Below are 26,921 nucleotides of genomic sequence, written 5' to 3' on the forward strand. Positions count from 1 at the left end.
TAAGGCCTTATCTACACTACATAAATAATCCCACTTAATCACAGTTGGGCCACAATCACTTTTCACAAACTGTTTTATGAGATGCATTCTTCTTTCCAGAAAAAAACAAAAGACCTATTAGCATATCAGGGAATAAGGTTTTAGCCGAGGGCTTGGAGCCCCGCCATGCTTTACAACCATGTTTATTTAAACATGAGTTTTGCTAATGCAGCTAGGCATGCAGGGTTCATGATCTGGGAAGCTATTTCTGGCTGCCATTAATAACCACACCCTTCCCTAGAGAAAAGGCTTTTGCAGCTAGTAATTTCATCCCCTTTACACAAATGTTGGCTGCAGAAAGCCACGTTTTTTGTTTAATTTATTTAAATATTAAGGAATCTTTGGCTGAAAGATTAGAAAGGGCTCTGAAAAGAGCTACCAAAATGATTCAAGGGCTGTAAAACGCCTTGTAGTGGGAGACTTAAGTATCTCCTTGGTTTAGTTTGTCTGACAGAAGGGTAAGAGCTGAAAATCACAGTCTGCAAGTACCTACCTGGGGAAGATTTCGGATAGTGAGACTGATCTTTAATCTAGCAGAAATAGGCATAACAAGATGCAATGGCTGGAAGCTGCAACTAGACAAAAGTCAGATTGTAAATAAGACACAAAGTTTCAACAGCATTGGCCAGCTGTGCTAGAATAAGTACAGGAGACACTGGATGTGGTGTATTTAAGCCACAACTTTATTCCTAAATGTCTGGGGGTGGGGAGGACCCAGCAGAGAAAAGTGTACATTGCAGGTAATTCCATAATCATTTACATATATCCGGGGGAGAGGGTATTGTCAGTCCTCCCTCTTTATCCATCTTGGTCCTCAGCCAACCCATGGCTGGGAGACCCCCCCCTTGAATGAGGCTTCGGGGGGAGGGGTGGATTGGCTCCCTGCTGTATCAGTCATAGAAGCCCTGGACACACTGTTTCCATGTCTTTAAAGAATACCTTCTTTAAATTATTTACCAATCCATTTCATCTGATCATCGTATTCCTGCCCTAGGCAGTACCTGCACTGGACAAGGAGACACCAACAAATAGCTTGGCTGCCTCCCCACCACACCTAGCCAGATTCCGAGACATCTACTAATGCCCTCTTTAATATTGGCCAAAAAAGTGTTAGTTCCCATGTCTGACAGGTGGATCCCATCCTCTGAATAATTCTGGTGCCCCATATGCTATGTCCAGAGGAGAAGAAATTACCAACCCCGCTATGCCACCTATGAATTTGTCCACCTCCCTATTCATGTGTCTCCTACCATCCTCAGCCCAAAGGAGCTTCACAGCTCTCTGCCACACCCTGCCCAATACACTTGATACCAGACACCTCTGTTCTTGGGGAACCAGGGTGCAGTATCCAGCCTGACTCATGAAAGACACCCCACTCTCCAGCCTCTCCTTAAACCAAAACCCATCAGAGGGGAAAAAAAACTTGCAGAGAACAGTGAAAGGCATTGGGAGACACACCTAGACCCCTCCTGACAAGGGTGATAAAATTAAGACATCTCTATTAGCATACAGAATGGAGAGCAGAGACAACTCCCCTTGCCTCATCTGCATGAAAGATGGTACAGGAAGAGAATGGAGAACAGAGAACTACACTGAATTCTGGGACCAGAAAAGGCAGGGAAGCACTGCATCATGGAAATCTCTGCTCCAGATGCTCATGAACCTATGTCTGCACACATCCAGCTCAGCAATTATCAGACCAATTCTAGTAATGAATCCTTAACTGATATCCAAATAGTGAAGCCGCCTAGCTGCATTGTGAGCTCCCTGGAAGAAACCACCACCCATAGCCAAGAGTGATCAGCTCCTTTTGTCTAGTCTAAAGAAAACCCTTGAGTTATCAGCCTTACCTATAAACAAATCTATTGTTCTCCCTTGAACCATTGTATTTTCTCTACAAAAATCCCTACTCACCCTCCAGTCAGTGTTCTGATGCTTAGATCCAAACTCTGCATCAGTTCCACTGGGGCCATGGCTACACTAGAGAGTTGCAGCGCTGGTGAGGGGGTTACAGCGCTGCAACTTAGGATGTGGCCACACTTGCAAAGCACAGCCAGCGCTGCAACTCCCTGGTTGCAGCGCTGGCTGTACACCCGGTCGAGCCTCGGGTGTAGCGATTCCAGCGCTGGTGATCCAGCGCTGGTCAGCAAGTGTGGACCCCACCAGCGCTTTTATTGACCTCTGGGGTATAAGGAGGTATCCCAGAATTCCTGTCCACAACAAACCGGAAGAAAGGGAGAGCTCGGAGTTCAGCCAAACTGCTTATTTAAAAAACAAACACAGCTCCTGTTTGCTGAGCCAGCGGAGGCAGGCAGGGGAATTACTTTGGAATGTTCACAGCTGTTTGCTTGAAGAGAGAAACAGCACGCCCACACGGCAGAGGGGGAGGGGGAAGTCCATGTTGAGCAGATGCTTATCTGGTCTGACGGCTATTTAGGAGTACATAATTTGCATTTAGTGAATGAGAGAGGGGTGGGGGAAGGGGGTCAGAACTTTTAAAATGATTGAAGGTAGGCACTGTGTGTCTTCCAGTCCTTAGAACTTGCAAGGCAGGGAGCTGAGAACAGTGTCAACTCCAAAAATCCATTCTGTCTGTCTCCTCCATGCTCCCTGTCACATTCCACCCCACCCCCCTCTTTTGAAAAGCACGTTGCAGCCACTTGAATGCTGGGATAGCTGCCCACAATGCACCACTCCCAACAGCGCTGCAAATGCTGCAAATGTGGCCACACTGCAGCGCTGGTAGCTGTCAGTGTGGTCACACTGCAGCGCTGTCCCTACACAGCTGTACGAACACAGCTGTAACTACCAGCGCTGCAGAACTGTAAGTGTAGCCATGGCCTGGGACTCCATACTCTCCTGACTGATCATACTGGAGACTCTGCCTGCCTCCTGCCATCAGGACCTTCGGCTAACAGCATCATCTGGGAATCCCGAGCAGTTCAAGCTTCAGAGAGCGGTGAGATCCCCTTCTCTCTCACTTTTCATTTTTCCTTTCTATCTTAGGTATTAACCTTTAATAATGTATGTTATGTTGGTTTAGCCCTCCTTGTGTAGTTATCACTAGTATTCAATAAATAACTTCTATGGTTAAACTGGTTGCTTCTCTCTCTCTTGCTGAACCTTACTCTTTTGTGTTTTTAGCTTCCCCCATTCACTCTACAGCAACGCTTCTTTTACCTAAGCTAAAGATCCCTGCAGCACCCAAAATACTGTGGGGTTTGCTCATCAAGTAGGTTACTGCCAGTACGATTGTGATGTGAGAGTCGGGATAGAGACGTGCTGAATCTGGGACACATAAGGGTAACAGCTTGAAAGTGCTGCTTCATCCATCCCAGTGAGTCCAGGGACATATAAGGGGTCAGCTTGACAGTGCTGATTGACCCGGTCCGCTCAGACTTGCTCTGTTAATGTATGTGTGGGTGGGTGTGTGCTCATCCGGTTTTGGAGCTGGAGAAACCCAGCCCTAGGGAAACTAGGTCCTGCAGGATAGCTCCATTGGGAGGGGACTTGCAGAAGGGAGAAGTAGAGCTCCATATGAAAATACACGTGACACAAGCAGTACATTGATAGAATTACAGAATCTCCTTCCCCAGAAAAGTGACCCAGATAAATGAGCATTCCCCAAAGTAATGGGCAAATCTGGTAAAACATGCTCTGATCATTAATTCCACCCCTTTACACGTTCCCAAATCATTTCCCCCAAGGTGAACCATAAGCATATCTGGTGCCTTCTCACAGGCCACCACCGTGTACAGAAGGAGCATCTGCTAGTCCCGTAACATGCCCCTCCCTTCATGCCAGCTCAGGACTGCTTCATGACTAAAGCCCAGCTGCGAAACTCCAGATAAACTGTAAGCCTGCCTATGCGTCTAGTAAACAATACTGCACCTGAAGAGTCACACCACCTTCTGCTAGGCCTGTCTGCCAGCATCTGCAATGCAAACACAAACACTGATTCCCCAGCAGGGTTCTCCCATGCGTTCTGTGTGCTCCAGAATGCCAACATCCAACTGCCTGAATTGTGCTAGGCCCCAGACCCAGGTGGGCCACACTTTTTGGCCCCCAATCCTGAATGAGTGGGAACCAAATTCACATGCTGAAAGCCCCACCCTCATCAGTCCCAGTCTTAAAATGGTAAACTACTATGTTGTAAGGGGGGTCCTGTCACCATGAATCCAGAGGGACCCATCCCTCCCTGGCCTTATTGCCACGTATGCCCTCACAGCCTCCACAGGGCAACTCCTGGGCTCGCCACCCGCCAGTAGAATAATGGATTCATCCTGGCCTCTGATCCATTTTGACCTCCTCAAGGTTGATGTCACTAATCACTCCTCCCAATGTATATTCCTTAATTCCAAAGCCTGTCCAGAAGAGTCCCTACAGGACCCAGGTATTAGTCTGCTTATCCTAAAAGCTCAAAAAAATGCTTCCAGAAATGCTGCCCTTAAAAAGGCCACCCTTGTCACAATGACATATGGTCTCTAGGATCCACACCAGATCCATAAGCGTATTACCATCAGTGGGATGACGTGCATCTTCCATATGGTGCTTCAAGACCACCCACCTACAAACCTCATACTAAAAACCTGAAACATTCCACTCCTAAAGGTAGCATTACATGCCTGCCTGATTATAACCATACATCTGAACCATGCTGGGCTTCTCTCTGGGTAAGGCTCTGCAATAACATCTGCATAGATCAGGAACGTGGCTTCCCAGTTTTCCCATGTTCCAGCCACCCATAGCCATTTGGGCATTTCATTGTCCAGCTGGTTCTGCCCCAGATTACTCTCTGTCAGCATGTCCCCTATGCAGCAATGAGAATATCTATACAGTCACTTCTAAATATTATATCTTTAGTAGTACTGAACAGGTGAACTCCCATCGGGTCAGCCACCCCAGAGTGACTGACCACTGGGGCACCCTCAGGGTTGCTCCTCAGCTACTACCAGAGCAGAAATTCTATCCCATGAATTCACATTACCCATCAGTTGGTGAGGTGCAGCATGCTAATAAATTAACCCCACCCCAATTAAGGGTTCCCACTCCCAGACAAGGGGTCTGCCCTGCTTAGCACGTGACTCCCAAACTTGAGCCCATGATGCGTTTCCATTATTTCCACTTCTTGATCTCCACACTCCTGGAAGATCCCAGCTGCTGCAACAACCAAAGGTTAGCTTGCAACTGCAGTGTAACGCCATTAGTTTCTCTAGGCATGAGTAACCCAGACATCCCTGACGCAGCCCCTAGGACACCAGAGCCCTCCATAGCCTATATACTAGTTCTGCTATTACAACAGGTTCGATGTCTCGTCCCCTCCAGGCCTGGGGGAGGGTAAGTGACCACCTCTTCCTCTCCCACTTAGGTCCCCTGAGAACTAAAGTGAGCAAGTTCCCTGAACCACACCAAGGACCCCCCTTACAAACATCCATTGCAGCACTGGATGGAAGGGACACTTTCACCCCATCTGTGCAACCTCCATCTGGCATTGGTCACACTCACCCTGGCCAGCCATGTTGCTTTCCTCTTCTTCAACCTGTTTGTTCAAATGTCCTGGCTCTGGGCTACTCACTACACCTTGTAAGCCTTGTAGTGCTGTGGGAACAATTTTGGAAGCAACTTCCCAGACTTAGGGTTACCAGTTTTGATTGGACGCATTCCTGGAGGTTTCATCACATGACAATCTTTAATTCCTGGAGACCCCAGGACAATCCTGAAGGGTTGGCAACCCTACTCAGGCTACTTGAATCAATTCTCTGTTGGCTCCCCCTCAACCCCAAACGCAGCTAGTTCACCATTGGGGCATTTGCTTCCTCAGGATCCATGCTACTTCCCAGTAGGGAGGAACCCATTTGGTAGAGAAGCAGACCACACTGGGATCTGCCTATCCCAGTCCTGGGTCCAATTCCTTGCCTGTGTGGCCAGGATCCCAAACCTTTATCTCCCATGGCCCCTCAAGCCCCACTTCACCCACCCTGAGCTGGGTTTGGAATTCTCAGCCAGATCTGCTTTCCCACAACTGGTATGGCCAGCTGGCAGGGCGGTGGGCGAAGACACCTCCCACCTCCTGTTTTCACCAGCCTGCTACAGCCCCACCCCCGAGTGTGAAACTCCCTCCCCTTCTGCTACCACATGCCAAAGAGGAAGAGGGGAGGGCTCTCTCTCGCTGGTCTGCTACCAACTGGTGCCATGGGAGAGCAAAGCTTCCTGTGCTGCTGTTCCTATTGCTTTGCCAGGCACAGGTAAAAGTGGGCTTTTCCTGCACCAGCATGGCCTTAAATAGCCCCCCTTCTCTTCCGGTCACGTGCAGGGGGATGGGTCAGTATCCCTGCTGACGCTGCCACACTGAGTCACTCTGGCTCTTTAGCCCTTAAAGGGACCACAGACCTTTTCCTGTAGACTCATAGACTCATAGGTCAGAAGGGACCAATCTGATCATCTAGTCTGACCTCCTGCACAAGGCAGGCCACAGAACCCCACCCATCCAATTTTATACAACCCCTATCCCAGGACCGAGTTATTGAAATCCTCAAAAATGGTTTGAAGACCTCAAGCTGCAGAGACACCACCAGCAAGCGACCCGTGCCCCACGCTGCAGGGGAAGGCGAAAAACCTCCAGGGCACCTGCCAATCCGCCCTGGAGGAAAATTCCTTCCCGACCCCAAATATGGCGATCAGCTAAACCCTGAGCATGTGGGCAAGAGTCACCAGCCAGCACCCAAGAAGGAGTTCTCCGCAGCAACTCAGTACCCATTGCATGCAACATCTCCCCGCAGACCTGTCTGGTGGTAATTCAAGATCAATTGCCCAAATTAACGATCCTATCATAACATCCCCTCCATATACTTATCAAGCTTTGTCTTAAAGCCAGGAAAGTCTTTTGCCCCTACTACTTCCCTCGGAAGGCTATTCCAGAACTTCACTCCCCTAATGGTCAGAAACCTTCGTCTAATTTCAAGTCTAAACTTCCTAATATCCAGTTTATACCCATTCGTCCTCGTGGCTACATTAGTACTAAACTTAAATAATTCCTCTCCCTCCCTAACGTTAACCCCCTTGATATATTTATATAGGGCGAGCATATCCCCCTCAGCCTTCTTTTGGCCAGGCTAAACAAGCCAAGCTCTTTGAGTCTCCTTTCATAAGGCAGTTTTTCCATTCCTCGGATCATCCTCGTAGCCCGTCTCTGAACCTGTTCCAGTTTGAATTCATCCTTCTTGAACATGGGACACCAGAACTGCACACAGTATTCCAGATGGGGTCTCACCAACGCCGTATACAACGGTACTAACACCTCCTTATCCTTGCAGGAAATACCCCGCCTGATGCATCCCAAAATCGCATTTGCTTTTTTAACAGCCGTATCACATTGGCGACTCAGTCATCCTGCTATCAACCAGTACCCCAAGGTCCTTCTCTTCCTCCGTCGCTTTTAACTGATGCGCCCCCAACGTATATCCAAAATTCTTATTATTAATTCCTAAATGCATGACCTTGCACTTTTCACTATTGTATTTCATCCTATTTCTATTACTCCAGTTTACAAGGTGGTTCAGATCTTCTTGAATAGCATCCCTGTCCTTCTCCGTGTTAGCAATACCCCCCAGCTTCGTGTCATCCGCGAACTTTATTAGCACATTCCCGCTCTTTGTGCCAAGGTCAGTAATAAAAAGGTTAAATAAGATCGGTCCCAAAACCGATCCTTGAGGGACTCCACTGGTGACCTCCTTCCAGTCCGACAGTTCACCTTTCAATACGACCCTCTGGAGTCTCCCCTTTAACCAGTTCCTTATCCACCTTACAACTTTCATATTCACTCCCAGCTTTTCCAATTTAACTAACAGCTCCCCGTGCGGAACCGTGTCGAACGCCTTACTGAAATCTAGGTAAATTATATCTACCGCATTTCCTTTATCTAAGTAATCCGTCACCTTCTCAAAGAAGGAGATCAGATTGGTTTGGCACGATCTACCTTTAGTAAATCCGTGTTGCAATTCGTCCCAGTTACCATTGACCTCTTTGTCCTTAACTACTTTCTCTCTCAAAATTTTTTCCAAGACCTTACATACTACAGACGTCAAGCTAACAGGCCTATAATTACCCGGATCACTCTTTTTCCCTTTCTTAAAAATAGGAACTACATTAGCAATCCTCCAGTCATATGGCACAACACCCGAGATTATCGATTGCTTAAAAATTCTCGCTAACGGGCTCGCAATTTCACGCGCCAGTTCCTTTAATATCCTCGGGTGGAGATTGTCCGGGCCCTCCGACTTCGACCCATCGAGCTGTTCAAGTACGGCCTCTACCTCAGTTGCAGTAATATCCACTTCCATATCCACATTCCCGTTTATCATCCCTCCATCATCGCAAGGTTCCTCACTAGTCTTATTAAAAACCGAGGCAAAGTACTTGTTTAGATGTTGGGCCATGCCTAGGTTATCCTTAACCTCCATTCCATCCTCAGTGTATAGCGGCCCCACTTCTTCTTTCTTTGTTTTCTTCTTATTTATGTGGCTGTAGAACCTTTTACTATTGGTTTTGATTCCCTTTGCAAGTTCCAGTTCAATGCGGCTTTTAGCCTTCCTCACTTTATCCCTACATGTTCTGACCTCAACAAGGTAGCTTTCTTTACTGATCCTGCCTTCCTTCCACTCCCTGTAAGCTTTCTGCTTTTGTCTAATCCCCTCTCTGAGTTGCTTGCTCATCCAGTTTGGCCTGCAACTCCTGCCCATGGTTCTTTTCCCCTTTCTCGGGATGCAGGCTTCCGACAGTCTCCGCAGCTGTGGAGCCAGACTGCCTCCACTGTTCAATGTGCAGTGAGTTCACTGGAACAAGTTACCTTGGGATGTGGTGGATTCTCCAATCACTTGAAGTCTTGAGAAAGACAGACTATAGCTCAGACATTATGGGATTGATGTACAAGTTACTGGATGAGGTTCTAGGGCCTATGGTTATGGAGGAAGCCAAACTAGATGATCATAATGGGCTTAAAAACCTATGAATCTATATTCTAAGCTCTAAGTTTCAAATCTGAACTACTGGACGTTTGTTAGGTTTAACCACATTCTGAAAACCCCAAAAACTTTGGACAATTGAACTCTTAGGCCTTGTCTACACTGGCAAGTTACTGAGCAGTAAAGCAGCTTTCTGCAGTGTAACTCCTGAGGTTTACATACTGCCAAGCCACTTAGTGTGCAGAAACTCTGCAGTTGCAGCATTGCAAAAACACCACCTCAAGGAGAGTTGTGACCCTTAAAGCGCGGAGGTTCCAGCACTGTATTGGCAGGGTAAACACATTACAGCACAGAAAGCAATCAATTGGCCTCCGGAAGTGTCCCATAATCCCTCAAGTGGTTGCTCTGCTCATTGTTTTGGACTTGGCTGCCCCTCCCCTTTCAAAGCTCCATTTGTGACAGCCTTTGCTTGCTGGGCTGAACTGCTCTGGGAAACAAAGCAGATCATTAATGTGGAATGCTCCTGCTGTTGAACACGCAGGCAGCCACGGGGAGAGAGGAGGGAGCTGATGTTCTGGTTTCCTTCTCCCCCTGCTTCAGGAATGGTTGCTTCCTGCCACTGTCTGAACTTACAAGATAGCATGCTGACACACTCTGCCCCCCAAAACACATTTCTCTCCCCCCTCCATACACACACACACTTCCTGTCATACACTGCCATCCCCCAGCCAACTTCAGTTAAAAAGCAGGTGATGATGTAGTAGGATGCCCATGGAATACTGGGATTGGGAAACCTGCATCATGTGATACTGTGCCTGCCCCATGAGGCATTGCAAACTTTTCCCAAAGCACCTGTGGGTACTTGCACAGTGAGATAGCTACCACAATGCATTGCTCTCTTTGCCGTTGCAAGAGCTGCTAATGTGGATGTGCTCCACTGTCACAAGCAGCACAGTGTGGACATGCAACAGTGGTTTAATTCCAGAGCTTTAATAAAAGTAGTATAACTTGTTACACAGAAACTTACCAGTGTGGACATACCCTTAGATGACAAATATTCATTTCCCGTCCAATAAGAGTTTGGCTGACCTGTTCCCAGAACAGAATATTTTGGTACATTAACTTACTCTTTTGTAAATTACTTATGTGCCACCTGAAATGTTTTGAAATCTCCCTAAGAAGCATTGGGTGTTTCTATGTTGCAATTTATCCAAGAATGCATAATCTTTATAAGACGTATTCACGAGCTCTGTATGTTTGTCTCTAAATATTTTAGCATCCACAAGTCATTACGTAAGGCAGTACAGTAAGGAAGGTATTTTCTCATGTGGGCAACCTGAAGTCCAGATACATATTGTAGCTTGGCAGCAGTGGCTAAAGGAAAGCTCTGTAAAGAAGGAGTATACTGAAAATCAAGTTCCCGTTATTGGAAATGAAAGTTTGAATTAATAGTGCAGCTGATGGCTGCAAGCCAGCCTCTTTTTTTTCATAAATATGAACACTGCCCCATCTAGGAGTCCTTCACTGTGTCAGCATCACCAAAGTCAAACTCCAGCATCAGCAGCCCACCCCTTCCCTGCCCAGCTGGGGAGTAAGCAGAAGTGCCACCAAGGAAGACGACGTTGGCTGGTGTGTCAACAGACAACTTGTTCCTCCTGCTGCTTGAATCACGGTGGCAGGAGAAGCAGCAGCCCAGCAATGTCCCCTGCAGGCTAGCAGAAGCGGCTGTCCCAACAAGAGTCTGGCTTCACAGGAGGAATGGCAGCTCGTTACAGAGACAGTGCACCCAGCTTCCGACAGTAGCGTTTTCTGGGCTGTGGAAGAGGCTTGTAACAGTACAATATATCTATTGCTTCCCTCGCCCAATATGATCACTGATTAAAATTACAAGTCAAAATGACTTAGCAGACTATCTACATTGTGTGTGCGCACAAATTTTTGAACGTCGTCTTCGAAACAGTGTCAAAGGGCATCTTTCTTACTATACTAATTATTAACTCAATTAGAAAGCAATTTTCCTCTGCAGTAAAGATACCTCAAGCCAGTTGCATTCTTTAGGATTTATTATTAATTAAATTATACTGTTTTGGCAACTGAAAAACACAACTGAGTAGCTATTTGTATAGGACAAGCTGGTGGAAACAAAAATACTATAAAACTGATGAACAAGTATCTCTATTAGTCCATCTTTACAAGTGAGTGAGGCAGGAGGAAAAATTAAAGGGATATTATAGGAGCATAACTATTACATAGTGGTTCAAAAGTATCAGGTTATCACTGATGCTATTATTTAGCAAACCAATAAACTAATCAAGCTAAAAATAAATTAGAAGCAAAACTCATGCAATGTATTCCAAGGAAAGAAACACAAAGGCGCAAAAGTGATACTTTATTCATATTTGTTACTTTTATATACCCAGAGTAAGATATACAAACAAATAAAAATGACCTAAGAGTTAGTTAGTTTACACATCACTAAATTCAATTTCAATTTGTATTGATAAAATACTGAACGGAGATGACAAAATACTCCAAGTTCAGAAAAACAGATTGGCTACTATGGCTGAAAAATTCCAGTTATCTTTAACTGATTACAAATTATCACTTGTTTTATATTTATCATTTAAAATTAACTGATGCATATTACAAAATTTCCATGGTACACTCAGTCTCTGTGCTCATAAAATATATTTTAGTCATATCAAATTTCATTACAATGGAAAGAATTATTTGTGATATCAGAATATTTCACCTCAACACAAAATCAAAAGAATATTGAAAGTACCTCTCTCACCCATACAGTGACACTGGATAATACTGCAGTATTAGCTAGACTTTTATTCATTTTATTTGCTCACCCACAGAATCATTTTAGTGCATTTCGCAAACTACTGTATAACACTTATATCCTTATGACCAACACACTGTCTCTCACATGTTAATGAGGAACCACCAGCCCAAAAGTAGAATTTAGCCCCGTGTTTTAAGGCAAAAACAATCCTATAAGGTGCCGTGTGCCCTCCTTTCCCATTGGCTAACCATCATTCAGCACCTCATAGGATAAGGTCCTTAATAGGCAGTTACACAAACAGGGAGGCAAAGCCATTTTTGCCACACTAGTATAAATCATAGTGAAATCAGAAACTCGCATGCAGATTAAACAGTAATAAAGTAGCCAATAATGTAATATGCGAACATTGGGACAGGCTGAATATTATTCTCTTTGGACAAAAATACAAACTACTGTGATTGGACATGGATTAACAGGAAGGGAGGTTCAAAGTGAATGAAGATAAAGGCTAGATGCATGTTCTTCCCTTCCTTCTTAAGAACAGAAGGGCCTTGCAGAACAAAAGAGCTTTACCAAATATTTGACCTGGAATTAGAGAGATCTCTTCTGTTACAAAGATTAAAATTGTAATCTGGGAAGGAAAAAAAAGACCAACCCTTCCCACTCTCTCACACACCATAAAAAAAGCCTTATTAGGCAAGGAAGCAGTCTGAGTCGCAGTGTACAAAAGAAAAAATACATGCAAATTTCAATATTGTATTGAATAAAGTATTAATTATTTTTACAGGGAAAAGAGAAAGAGCAAAAGCAGACTGTATGGTAGCCTTCTTTTCTAGAAGAAACTGAAAATATATACAGCATGGTAACTAAACACCAATTAAGCCATTTTAATTGTCAGTGTTATATAAATGGGATATACTGGGATAGAAATACATTCAAGAACTAAGAGCCTTTAATGAGTGAGTTATAAGAAACTGAAATGACATTACATGACTACACACATTCCATATAAGCAAAAGTCTATCCACATACATTTGTATCTACAGGAATAAAAAACTAAGTTTAGTACTTGTGAAATGTATCCAATTGCTAGCACTGAACTGAAACCATTCCATTCATCCACATAACAGACATAGTATTACCAGTAGCCGAGTAAGCTTCCCACTCTGTACTGACAAAGTGGCTCCACTCAGGTATCTAAAAACTACTCCTGAGTGTAACAGGGCATTTCAAACTTCAAGTATAGTCAGTCCAGGTCCAGAGACTGCCAAAAAGACTGTCAATTCCAATTGTGGTTTCTGTAGTATGGACACGTGTCTACTACATACTGAACTGAGACCATTCTGTTATTTTACTGTCAAACCACCAGCCAGCAACCTCCTGTTACTGACCGAGTCATCCAGTCCTCTAAAAAATAACGAGTAAATCCTGTGAACTGACTCTTCAAATTTACATTTCATTTGTGATTTTTTAATGGCCAGGATGGGTAAAGGAGATTAAAATAATATAAGCAACTAAATCAAGAAATTACTTAAAAATAGTATAGTAAGACGACATTTCGTTGCTGTCTGTTACATTTTAAGGTTCCATGATTAATTTCTGAAAAATGCTAAAAAGATGACATTTAAGGAACTGAAGACATTGCCCAGTCATGTATCATTAACTTTCCTCAAATACCTACATGACTAACACCCAGACAGTTTCACAAGTATCCAGATTACATCTTATTCTTTACAATGTTGCAAAGTAAAAGTATATAGTTATACCTTCATGATCAAGAAAGTAAAACAAAATGCTGGTTTTGTAACAGTGCAACAACTGCAGCTTACTTTGCGTGCAGCACACGATTTGCTACTAGTGGCACTTAGTATTATGCAGTAAATACTGAAAATAAGACTGAATTTTTGGATCTGCATCAGCATAATCACATTATTATTACAAGAACTGCTAAGCTACATCATTCTGGATACCACCAATCCATATTTAGTACTTAGATCGCTAGTTTTAATACATTTCAACACCCTGCCTTCTGTCCTGCTAATGGTGTGATTATTGGAGCAAAGCATTTCATGAATTCTGCTTCTGCACTTGGACCAGGTCTTAGTCTGACCAATCATTTTCATCAAATTCTGAATCATCATCAGAATCGCTGTACTCCACAGCAATGCGCCTTGAAAGAATAGTTGCCACATCATTTCCAACAGGTTCTCGCTTTGCTTCTTGTTCACGCTGCTCTTGTACCTTTTTCAGCTGAATTCCTATAGACAGGTAGACAAGTCTATTCACAAACAGTTCTTTGCACCTAAAATATAATTTACGGTTGCTGCTGCATTTTCTATTTTAACTAAAGTTGAGAGGCATTTCCAACAGGTGAAGGAAAAAAGACAGATTGGAAGTCATGAAAACTTTCTTGATCAAGAAAGAAAGACACACATACGAAGTGGACTGACATCAGTTTTTCCAAGAGTACGTGACCGTAACTTTCTAAAAAACGCCTGCTATGGTTTAAATTAATGTTCTAAAAGACTACAGGACACTTTCAGTAGGAGTGATGTCAAAATTCTGTCTGGAAGCATTTTAAAGAGTTATGCTTTTTAAAGCAAGCATAACTGAATGAAGGCTGCAGCACCTGATTACAAAATATTTTTCAACTGTTAAAAAAAAGCCAAATCAAATGCACTGGAGTCAATGTTTGGATTTCACAGCTGTTGCAAGTGACCCCATGGAACCTGCACACTTTTTAAGAGGCTACATCATATACTGAAGATGAGTAGAAGTTTTCATTTGACTTCCTTCAAACAAGCACCTGAATTCATCTTAAATCAGTTGTAAGCCTTGGAATGTATGACTTGATGTACAGATCCCACCCCAAGCGTTGCAAGGAGGTTAACACCCTGAGGGCTTGTCTTCACTACCAGGGTAATTCGACCTAAATTACACTAATCCAGCTACATGACTAATATAGCTGGAGTCGACATATCTTAGGTCAACTTATCTCGGTGTCTCCACTGCGCTGAGTTGACAGGAGACGCTCTCTGGTTGACTTCCCCTTACTCTTCTTGGAGAGCTGGAGTATCAGGGTCAACTGGAGAGCACTCTGCCACTGATTTAACGGGTCTTCACTAGCTCTGCTAAATTGATCCCTGCTGCAATTGACTGCAGCAGCATCGATCTCCCTGTAGTGGAGACCAGCCCTCTGTCAAGGCACACCAAAAATGTATGTCCAAAGAGCAGAGGCTGTCAAGATACTTAGGCTGGGCCAGCTGTAGTGAAGTATTTCTCTCAGCAATTTATGAAGACGAAATTGTGGCTTGTGGTTAACAGCAGCCATGAACACAAATCATAGGAGACACTGTAGTCTTATTGTGTAAAAGGAATAGCTCTTTAACTGTGTTCACTTACCCATTCGAATAGCAGCAAGAAGATCACTTCGAGCATCGCTGATCGGCGGCTGTGTGGATTCATGTCGTTTTGCCTCAGGAACTGTAAAAGCATGCATCGGGGAGGACGTGAGAGATGAACCTGCAGCAGGAGGACCTGGTGGGGGAGGAGGTGGGCCGGGGGGAGGGGAAGCTGTAACAACAAGCCCAGAAGGAGGAGGAGAAGAAGGAGCAGCAGCAGCATATGCAGACCCAGTCACTAGTCCAGAATGGGAAGGTGGCACAGGAAGCTGAAGAGGACTAACAAAAGCAGTTTGTGCTGAAGGAATCATAGGAGGAAGAGGTGTGGGGGGAGGTCCAGTAGGATTATAATAATCCACCATCTGAGTTGGGAGCATCCTACATAAAAAAAGAACAAAAATAATTTTAAAAGAACTGAAATATTTGTCAGTAAGAAGAGTGTTTTTCTGAAATGACTGAAATATTTAAAACAGCAAAGAGTCCTGTGGCACCTTATAGACTAACAGACGTTTTGGAGCATGAGCTTTCGTGGGTGAATACCCACTTCGTCAGATGCATGTCATGTGTTTAAAACAATTAACACTTACACAGTGGTCTCTCTTTAAAATGTGCTCATTTTGCCTCAGGTACCATTAACTCACTCTTCACAGCTTTCCCCAGCCAATTCCTTAGATTTTCATATAGGGAATATTGCAAATACTGAGGGGTAGTGTTATATTGTTATCCAAGGCAGTTAAGTTTTTTAAGGGCAAGCACTATATAGGTCTTTTCATATTCAAAGTGCTTTTACAAACACTATCTGAATCTACCTTAATTCTCAATCTGTCTGTGAGGTAGGTAAATAGATGCATTTGTTTTTAAAGAATTATTTTAATCTCTCACATACGTAATGTGTGAAATAATATCAATATATGCATCTACTTCTATTGTTTTCTTGCAGTTTTCAAAATTTTTTGGTGCACTACCCTGTGGCTATTGTTCCTCGTGTACAAGAAAATCTTGCCATTATCCCTTTGTTTGGCAATGCATTGAAAGCTTTTCACATTTTACAGACATATCAATTGTGATGTTACACCCCATATTCTTTATGGAAATATGCTTATGATATGGATATGGCATAATAAATATATTTTATGCAAGATGGGTCTTGTAAGGTATCTTCAGAAAGGTTATAATTTACTGAATGTGATTATCCAATTTGTATGCATGACTCATTTCTGCATCTAAAGTTAGGAATACTGACTATGTAACAATTAAACTGTGTGTATTTGGGAGACACCCCCCAGACAACAGGCCATCAGGCTTGATGGGCCATTAGGAAGAAACAATAAGACTGTGAAGATACTAATCTCTCTCCTTCCTGAGAGGCATCCTGGGACGTAACTGTGACACTATTAGGTCAGGTGGTCCTGTCACCTGGTACTAAACACCATCTTGGACTTCTAGTAATTTTCCACTAAAAGGCGAAGGGGGGGGGGTCAAGACTGGGAAACAAAAGATTCCCACCTTATGTAAATCTTATTTAAGGCCGGGGATTAAGGCAAACAGGACTCTTCTCCATTGCCTTCCTCCCCAATAAGGAAGACTGCTGAAAGTATCTTAAGAAACAAAGGAACTGAGTTGTGGGAAAGACAAGGGCTGAGTCCAGACTAAGACAGAAATCGAGTCTGTAAAGATAAATAACTGGAATTCTAAGTTACAGAAACTCTGCAACTTCTCAAAAACAACATTTAGGGTGAGAAATTATTTCTTGAAGCCAGTCTCTAAGATTTTAAGCTTAGTATATGTGTTTTGTTTTATTTGCTTGGTAATCTACTTTGATCTGTTTGCTATCCTTCTAATCACTTAAAATCTGCCTTTTATAGTTAATAAACTTGTTTTTGTTTATTATTAAACCTAGTTTGTGCAATTTATAACTGTGGGGATGGGGGGCAAGAAGTTGTGCATATCTTCCTCCACACTGAGGGAGGGGGCAAATTTATGAGCTTATGTTGTATAGATTTCTCTACACAAGACAATATTATTTTGGCTGTACTTTCCAGAGGGGAGCTGTACTTGAGTGTTGGTAATTTCCTAGCTGAGTCTTCTCATAGAGAGCTATTAGCAGACTGTGTGTGATTCTACAGCCGGTGCATCCCTACCCGTGTGTGTGTGCTGCCAGAGGCTGGAGAGCCTAATTCAGCAAAACAAGGAGAGGGAGCCTAGGCTAATGGAGCAGGCAGGCTCAGTGAAATCCCAGTACATCAGGTGGCATCCAAGAAGGGGAGTCCAACCGGTCACATCAGTGTTATTAAATACATTGTTCTGTATTTCAGTTTTTGACATTTCCCCACCAGCATTTAGTTCACACTGTTAAATATACTTTGCAAATTAGCAAATTTCCTACTATCTACCTTAATGAAGTGTTAACAGGATTAGTTAAGTTTGTACAGAGTTTTGAACATGTAAAACAAGTCCTAAGTATTGAATTATGATGATGAAAAATCCACATCCTATTGGTTTTTCCAAGAACCCACACCAGTAAATCAGAAGTTTTACCCATAGTCTGCTGGTACCAAAGGTACAGAGCTGTGTGGGCCATCTGAGGCCTGGGGTGGAGGTGGCGGTGGTTGTTGAGGTCTGTTTAAAGTAGCATGCCGCACTGTGGCAGAAGATGGTCTATATTCATGTTGAAGTCCCTGGTTTACACCCATATACTGTGGTCCATCTCCTGTTCCATATGAAGACATTACTGGTTGCTGGTGGAGGGAATGATTCGGAGTAGCAGGATAAGAATAATCGGTAACATCGGATGCATGGGACCTGAAATTAAAGTAAATGGGATGAGGTGGAACAGAACACATGAGTGTAGTAGAACAGTGTCTCCACTGCTAAGCAGTAAGGCTAATGACTGCATTGGGAATGACTTTTCTTGTGATGGGTTTCCCTACTGTCATTATCAAGCATTTGTCAGACCATGCAAACTACAACAGCAGCAAAATAATTATTAAGGCAACAGCCAGCCCCTGTTCAGATTCATGTAACATCAAAATGAATTAATCTGACAAACTAGAGTACAGAGAGACTAAATCTTAATCTGCAGGGCTTGCATCTTTTCAATATTTTGGCATATTGACTCTGTGACAGAATACTGTAGAATAAATCAACTCAAATTAAATTAAAAAAGCAAAATCAATAACAGCTTTTTTTTTAGTCCTCTCCTAGTTGCAAGGAAACACTGATTTTTTTTTTTGACAACACACAATTAATAACTGTGAGCAACCAGCTAAGAATTAACAGTGAAAGCAGAAAGAGGAAGCAAGAATGGAAGCAGACAGTTATACAGAAAAACATATTTTACCAAAGCAGAGAGAACTAATTTCAAAAGCTTAATCTTTAAAGGCTTTCTTGCTTTCTTTGCATAAGTAGTTTGGTTGGAAAGGCTGAGAGAGATTGAAAAATGCACATATTAGTTGAGCAGAGAGTTCATAAAGATGCAAAGTCTATGATGCTTTGTCAAATAAATCCAAGAGAGGGAGCAAAAGGATCTCTTCCTCCCATAACTGCACAGAGCTGTACTACATTAGTAACAGTCGTGCGGCCTGTCACTTGGTTAAAACAGATAGTCAGTAAAATGATGCATGTCATCTCTAAGACTGGAAACAAGGCAAGCAACAAAAAGCCAGGGGTTTGAATAAAACAAAATGACACACCCTTTGGGCATTTTGTCCTTTTTCATACTTCCTGCCTGCTCCAGTTTCTTTGCGTCACTCATGAACTCAATGCCCATTTTCCTTCTTTCCCACTCTTCTTTTCTTGTTCTTACTTTTCTCACATTTATTTGCTGGTTTCTATTTGGATTCAGCTTGTGTCTCTCTCTCTGAAGCACAACAGGTGTAACATAAATGCAATGAAATAAGTAGACACAGTCTGGAAACGTAGATTTCAAACTTTATGGATTTGACTAGGACAGCATAACAACAAAGGCTTTTTAATCACCTAAGCTCTGTATTAAAATATAACAAGATACTATGAATAAAAGCACATCTTTGTATTTTGTCAAATATTTACAACAAAGCTAAAATGATTTGTATTTTATGAGTTAGTTATACATAGGCACTCTATTTATAGGCATTTCTATTTGCACTTATCACCATAAGTCAACTTTTGTGAAAACTGGACTCTTCCACATTTACTTTTATAGCCTCACTCCCACAACCTTCGCAAGGTAGACCAAGGTTAAAATGGTGCATTATACAAATTACTAAATCTCTTCCTCAACCTACCACAGTCCCAAAACTAACACATAGTTGAAGAGGAGATTTCTGCAATGCAGCACCGTTGTAGCCATGTTCAGTTCGAGGACATTAGAGAGACAAGGTGGGTGAGGTAATATCTTTTATTGGATCAATTTCTGTTGGTGAGAGAGACAAGCTTTCAAGCTACACAGAGCTCTTCTTCAGGTCTGGGAAAGGTACTAAGGGCTTGGCTACACTGGAGAGTTGCAGCGCTGTAAACCCACCACCAGCGCTGCAACTTACTCACCGTCCACACTTGCAAGGCACATACAGCGCTGCATCTCCCTGGCTGCAGCGCTGGTGGTACTCCTGCTCTGCCTCGGGTATAAGGATTGCAGCACTGGTGATGCAGCGCTGCTCCGCAAGTGTGGCCACCAAAAGAGCTGTAATTGGCCTCCGAGGTATTCAGAGGTATCCCAGAATGCCTGTTCAGCCACTCTGCTCATCAGTTTGCACTCTACAGCCCTGTCCTCAGGTGATCCGCCCTTTAAATGCCCAAGGAATTTTAGAAATCCCCTTCCTGTTTGCTCAGCCAGGTGGGGAGTGCAATCAATCAGTGAATCTTTCCAAGTGACCATGCCTCCACATGCCAAACGAGCCCCAGCATGAAGCAATGGCAAGTTGATGGACCTCATCAGTGTTTGGGGGGAGGAAGCTGTGCAGTCACAGCTGCGCTCCAGCCATAGGAATTACGATACCTATGGGCAGATCTCAAGGGCCATGCTGGAAAGGGGCCATGACCGGGACGCGGTGCAGTGCAGGATTAAAAGTAAAGGAGCTGCAGAGTGCCTATTGCAAAGCCCGTGAGGGAAACCACCGCTCAGGTGCTGCCCCCACGACCTGCCGTTTTTACAAGGAGCTGGACGCGATACTTGGAGGTGACCCCACTGCCAATCCGACGACCACGATGGACAGTTCAGAGCGGGGAGAAGAGGGGGAGGTGGGGGGGGAGGAAACTGAGAGTGAGCGTACTGGGGTAGGGGGAGACACCCTGGAGTCCCAGGAGGCATGCAGCCAGGAGCTCTTCTCAAGCCAGGAGGAAGCTAGCCAGTCGCAGCAGCTGGAACTTGTTGGTGAAGAAGAAGCAGAGGAGCGGGTTCCCGGTAAGCAGCTTTTATTTTCAGGATGGAAATGTTTTGAGAGAGGAGGGGGGGTTATGGCTGCATGCATGCCTAGATGTGGAATAGCCCACTGATGTGGTCTATCACGTCGCGGTAATCGGCCTTGGTAATCTCTTCAGAAGTTTCTGCCAGAGCGTGGGCAATGCGCTTGCGCAAGTTTATAGGGAGAGCCACTGTGGTCCTTGTCCCAGTCAGGCTAACACGTCTGCACCACTGTGCCACGAGGGGTGGGGGGACCATTGCTGCACACAGGCAAGCTGCATAGGGGACAAGGCGGAATCCGCATTGCTGTAGAAGACCCTCCCCTTGCTTCCCAGGTGACCCGCAGCAGCGAGATATCTTCCAGGATAAACTCCTGTGGAAAATGTTGGGAGAGTGTTCAGTGTAGGTCCCCCTGCAGCTGTTTGCTTTTCCCAACGCACAGAAACCCCAGTACAGCCCTGAACCAATCAGTCCCCCTTCCCAGGTGACCCGCAGCAGCGAGTTATCTTCCAGGATTAATTAACTCCTGCACCCATTCCCCCTTACTCACCATTTCTTCGCTGCTGTGGGTTCTGTGTGCTCTGTTTGGTATGTGGAAAGTATGCTAAAGTGAGACTGTAAACTCCTTCACTGTGATTATACACAATGCTGCCTCTCTGTTAAATGTTTCAATTTTTATCTTTCTAATAACAGTGTCCTTGAATTCTTAACTGGCCGTATCAGAGACTGCTGAGAGGCTACAAAACCTGAGGAAGAAGCCATGGAAAAGCAAAGAAGATATGGTGAAAGCAGTTATGAATCAGTCTGCCAGAGAGAGTTAAAAACTGCAGGAATGGAGGGAAAAAATGCAGCAGTGGAGGGAAAGAGAAAGCAGGAGAAAGGCAGTGGCTAAGAAGAAAAGCACGAAGCAGCTGATAAGCATCCTGGCGCGCCAAACGGAATGTATTCAGTCACTCATAGCCATGCAGGCAGAGCACTACCGTGCCGCCCCCACCCCAGTCCCAAAGCTCTTTCCCTTGTGCCCCAATGTCAGCTCCAAACCCCCTTCTCCAGCATCCAGGTTCTTACCACCACCAGCTGCCCCCAACACCTGTACGTTCACCTACCAGCCCTGAGAACTACGACCCTTACCCTCTGCACTCAACCCCCATCACCATGCAGCATTTCCATTCTGAAGTGCAGCAGTCATTGCACAGCACTCCAGGCAGGACATATTCAAACCTCTGACTGTACAGTTCACCACCCCACTCCACTGCCCTTTTAGTTATTTCCTTTTCAATAAATGAATTCTTGGCTTTTAAAACAGTTTTTTTTATTGCAGAAAGTGAAAGATACCGTAGCCCCGGAAAAAAAACAGGCACTGCAAATCATTGTAACCACTGCACTTCACTCCCGTGCAAGGCACCAAACATTACTGTTGGTGTTCAGCCTCAAATTCTTCCCTCAAGGCATCCCTTATCCTTGAAGCCCTTTGCTGGGCCTCTCTAGTAGCCCTGCTCTCTGGCTCTGCAAATTCAGCCTCCAGGCGTTGAACCTCGGAGGTCCATGCCTGACTGAATCTTTCACCCTTCCCTTCACAAATATTATGGAGGGTACAGCACGCGGATATAACCGCAGGGATGCTGCTTTCCCCCAAGTCTAGCTTCCCATAAAGAGATCTCCAGTGTCCTTTTAAATGGCCAAAAGCACACTCCACAGACATTCGGCACCGGCTCAGCCTGTAGTTGAACTGGTCCTTACTCCTGTCAAGCTTCCCTGTATATGGTTTCATAAGCCAAGGCATTAACGGGTAAGCGGGGTCTCCAAGGATCACAGTGGGCATTTCGACGTCCCCTACTGTGATTTTGCGGTCTGGAAAAAAAGTCCCGGCCTGCAGCTTCCTGAACAGGCCACTGTTCCGAAAGATGCGTGCATCATGCACCTTTCCAGGCCAGCCTGTGTAAATGCCAATGAAACGCCCACGGTGATCCACAAGCGCCTGGAGAATCATAGAGAAATACCCCTTCCAATTAATGTACTCGGATGTTAGGTGGGGTGGTGCCAGAATAGGAATATGCGTCCCATCTATCGCCCCGCCACAGTTAAGGAAACCCATTTGTGCAAAGCCATCCAGAATGTCCTGCATGTTCCCCAGAGTCATGGTTCTTCTTAGCAGGATGCGATTAATGGCCCTGCAAACTTGCATCAACAGGATTCCAACGGTCAACTTTCCCACTCCAAACTGGTTCGCAACCAATCGGTAGCTGTCTGGAGTTGCCAGCTTCCAGATTGCAATAGCCACTCGCTTCTCCACTGGCAAGGCAGCTCTCAATCTCGTGTCTTTGCGCCGCAGGGTGGGGGCGAGATCCTCACACAGTCCCATGAAAGTGGCTTTTCTCATCCGAAAGTTCTGTAGCCACTGCTCGTCATCCCAGACTTCCGTGACAATGTGATTCCACCACTCAGTGCTTGTTTCCCGAGCCCAAAAGCGGCGTTCCACGGTGTTGAGCATTTCCGTGACTGCCACAAGCAATTTAGTGTCATACGCGTCAGGCAACTCGATATCGTCGGACTCCTCACTGTCACTTTGGAGCTGAAGGAATAGCTCCACTGCCAAACGTGATGTGCTGGGGACACTCATCAGCAAAGTCCTCAGCAGCTCGGGCTCCATTTCCCACAGAAATGGCGCTGCACAGAAACCATTGGGAGAGTCACAATGGCGCCAAACGTGGATGGAAAAACAGTGACTGCTGGGATGTGAAGCGATGCACCACAGGGCGTTGGGACAGGAAGCAGAATGAACCGCACCCTTCCATCCCCTTCCCGCAACCCACGGCACCAAAATGGGATGAGGTGCTCTGTGGGATAGCTGTCCACAATGCACCACTCCCAACAGCACTGGAAATGCTGCAAATGTGGGCACACTGCAGCGCTTTCCCTAAACAGCTGCATGAAGACAGCTGTAACTCCCAGCGCTGCACACCTGCAAGTGTAGCCAAGCCCTAAGAGTGACACAGCTAAATACAAGATCAAACAGATAGAATGTGCGCTAACTACTTATGCTAAACTAACTTTTATTTACCTGTGACACACTTGGTACCTTTCCCAGGCCTGAAGAAGAGCTCTGTATAGCTCAAAAGCTTGTCTCTCTCACCAACAGAAGTTGGTCCAATAAAAGATATTACCTCACCCATCTTGTGTCTCTAGACTTTGCAATACAGACAGGTATTTGATTCATGCAAAATTCATTGTTCACATTGCTATGAACATTTCAAAATCTGTAATAAGAAAGGGATAGTACAATATCATAACCAACTTGATACTACAAATAATCCTCCTTCCTCCACCCACACCAAAATACCCCAGATCCTAGTGGAGGGTTGTCATAAACAGATAGCTAAGGGTTAATGTCTTTTTCACCTGAAGCACCTGACCAGAGGACCAATCAGGAAACTGGATTTTTTCAACTTTGGGTGGAGGGAATTGAGTGTCTGTGTCTTTGTTTTCTGGCTGCCTGCTTTCTCTGAGCTTTGGAGAAGTAGTTTTTTTTTTTTAGTCTTCTGTTTCCAAGTGTAAGGACAAAGAGATCAGATAGTAAGTTATATGGTTTCTTTTCTTTGGTATTTGCATGAATATAAGTGCTGGAGTGCTTTGATTTGTATTCTTTTGGAATAAGGCTGTTTATTCAATATTCTTTTAAGCAATTGACCCTGTGTTGTATCATCTTAATACAGAGAGAACATTTGTACTTATTTTTCTTTCTTTTTATATAAAGCTTTCTTTTAAGACCTGTTGGAGTTTTTCTTTACTTCAGGGAAATTGAGTCTGTACTCACCAGGGAATTGGTGGGAGGAAGAAATCAAGGGGAGATTTGTGTGTTGGATCGCTAGCCTGATTTGCATTCCCTCTGGGGGAATAGGAAAGTACTTTTTGTTTCCAGGATTGGGAACAGAGAGGGAGATTCACTCTGTTTGGGTTCACAGAGCTTGTGTCTGTGTATCTCTCCAGGAGCACCTGGAGGGGGGAAGGGAAAAAGGATTATTTCCCTTTGTTGTGAGACTCAAGGGATTTGGGTCTTGGGGTCCCCAGGGAAGGTTTTTCAGGGGGACCAGAGTGCCCCAAAACACTCTAATTTTTTGGGTGGTGGCAGCAAGTACCAGGTCCAAGCTGGTAACTAAGCTTGGAGGTTTTCATGCTAACCCCCATATTTTGGACGCTAAGGTCCAAATCTGGGACTAAGGTTATTACAAGGGTCTTTACAGTTCCTGCTTGGGGAAAGTTACATGTTACAACTATTTCCCAGAGCTTGCTTTCTTCACATTAAAAAAATCTGAACACAAAGAGTGATGAACACGTTTTGACATTACAGGGAAATAAAGGGGAAAAAAAGTTAAATTAAATGTGACTCTTTAATCTCAAGGTTCCTGGAAGCCATGTGATAGGTGTGTGAAGGAAGAAAATGTAGAGATGCAACAAATCTACATCTTGCAGTTGAGTAATGGGCACTAATATCATCCCATCAGTTCAATCCGACCTAGATCAACCAATGTGCCCTTGGTAAACTTACACAGGGTCCCTGTCTCAGGCCCCTTCTCCTCCCTCCACAAACACTATGGGTTGTGAAAGCCACATATACACACAAAAACACCAGTGCTGTGAAAAAGGTGGGGTGCAGTGAGGGCCCTGTCTGCATGCTCCCAAAGCTGGGAGGCTGATCAGCCCCATGGCACAGGAGCTGTAGCAGGGTGAATGCAGGACAAGCTCACTCTAGAATACCCTCCCTCTCCCAGGGCCTCCCACCCAGGAAGGTGGGAGCCCGCCCATTGCCATAGTGAACAAGGCACCGAAAGTCTTTTATCTGGCACTAAATTCAAGCAAGAATCAGTTCAACATTTTGAAAATACTAACTTAAAAGAACTTTGCATAAAAAGATAAAATAGAGTGATTAGCAGGACACATTTTTGGCTGTCGAAATTATGGTAAACTAAAATAAACTGGTAAAAAAACAGACAAGGGAAAAAGTCTGACAACAAACTCTTTTTGAAACTTAAAATTGATGGAAAGAGAAGATACAAAAAAAAAAAAAGCCTCTGGCTGGTTTCCAAAGAGTCGTCATCTGGCAGAAGACTACAGCAGACAAAAAATATTCAGTGTTGAAGAAAAAGTTCTGAGCAGATTCCCCTTCATTAATCACAATTATCCAGTGAACCGAAAACATCAACCCCACTCCTGCTCAGTGGCTGTTGCCCAATGGCCACAACAAGTAAACAACCTAAACCCTTACTGGAATTGTGAAATAGTTTGGCTTTTCACTAGATTCCAATTATTTCCTATGTTTCTTCTGCCTATCAATTAAATACAACACACAGAACAAACGTTTAGGGAAAAATTCTCTACCTAGACCCACTTGATGAACAGCCTCAGATGTCTGGCTCTCCCTTGCATACAGATCTCCTACTGAGTTCAAAGGGAGTTTCATACACATGGTGGGTGCAGAATTCTGAAGATGAGCTCTGTTGTGTGCACCTGAGAGGAGATTTTTGTTCAAAGTGACTTGTTTTAAGCCATAACAATGCAGCTGGTTTTGTAGCTTGCTTTTGTAAAAAAGCAGAGTGACAAAGAACTGTTTCCCAATTATAGCATCCCAAAAAAGGCAAAATTATATACATCACCAGGTATTTAAAGTATTTCTCACTTAAATAGAAAAACACTAAGATCTCACAGATGACTAGATCCTGAAATGATTAACAGTCATCTTGCACAGAAAAACAACATTACTGTCAGTAGCAATAAAATATATCAAGGTCAAAATGAAGGAAGAGACACTGGAACTAACAATTATATACAGATCTAAATCCTTCTTCAATTACACCTGTACAAAATGCAAAAATAAAATATGAAACAAACACCATCACACAAGTTAAATACGACTAAAGTTCAGACAACAAAAACATACGGAGTGGATGTACAGAAATTTCAAGTAATTAGTACATATTTCTTAAATTTCATAGTACTTTAAAAGCATTTCTGAGAACAAGTTTAAAATGTTTATGGTGTCTTTTCTATACTAACTTCTACATTCTCAATCTAAGGCTACTCAGAATCTCTGAACATATAACTGTGATATAGCAAAGGGTTTGTAAACAGACCTAGTATCTGGGGACAGTGATCCCTCTGAAGATGCTCCATGGTACACATTTTGAGACAACCTGTTGTCAGGTCTAAGCTCTTTGTCATATGCCATCATATTCCACTCCTGGCGCCTGTTCCTGGCTTTTCTAACCTTTTTCACCTCACGGGTTGTGCCATCTATACGCTTTTGCTCCTTATGTTCAAAAGAGAGAAAGCAAGCATGCAAAACAGAGAGAAAA

General features: G+C 44.0%; 1 protein-coding gene across 3 annotated transcripts in view; it reads right to left on the bottom strand.

The window, feature by feature from the left end:
* Positions 1 to 11,372: 11,372 nt before the first annotated feature.
* Positions 11,373 to 26,921, bottom strand: part of WASF3 (WASP family member 3) — a 159,353-nt gene continuing 143,804 nt past the window's right edge. For 2 of the 3 annotated variants that reach the window (XM_050937259.1, XM_050937258.1), the window contains 4 exons: positions 26,700 to 26,875; positions 17,730 to 17,993; positions 15,193 to 15,569; positions 11,373 to 14,048 (listed from right to left, as the gene is read on the bottom strand). In XM_050937259.1, coding sequence (XP_050793216.1) covers positions 13,891 to 14,048; positions 15,193 to 15,569; positions 17,730 to 17,993; positions 26,700 to 26,875 — 975 coding nt within the window. In that variant the 3' untranslated portion in view covers positions 11,373 to 13,890. Of the gene's footprint in view, positions 14,049 to 15,192; positions 15,570 to 17,729; positions 17,994 to 18,883; positions 19,051 to 26,699; positions 26,876 to 26,921 lie in introns of all 3 variants that reach the window. The other variant, XM_050937260.1, reaches the window with a different exon arrangement.

The sequence above is a fragment of the Gopherus flavomarginatus genome, chromosome 1 (genome assembly GCF_025201925.1).
Source record: "Gopherus flavomarginatus isolate rGopFla2 chromosome 1, rGopFla2.mat.asm, whole genome shotgun sequence".
In the NCBI taxonomy this organism is placed as follows: Eukaryota; Metazoa; Chordata; order Testudines; family Testudinidae; genus Gopherus; species Gopherus flavomarginatus.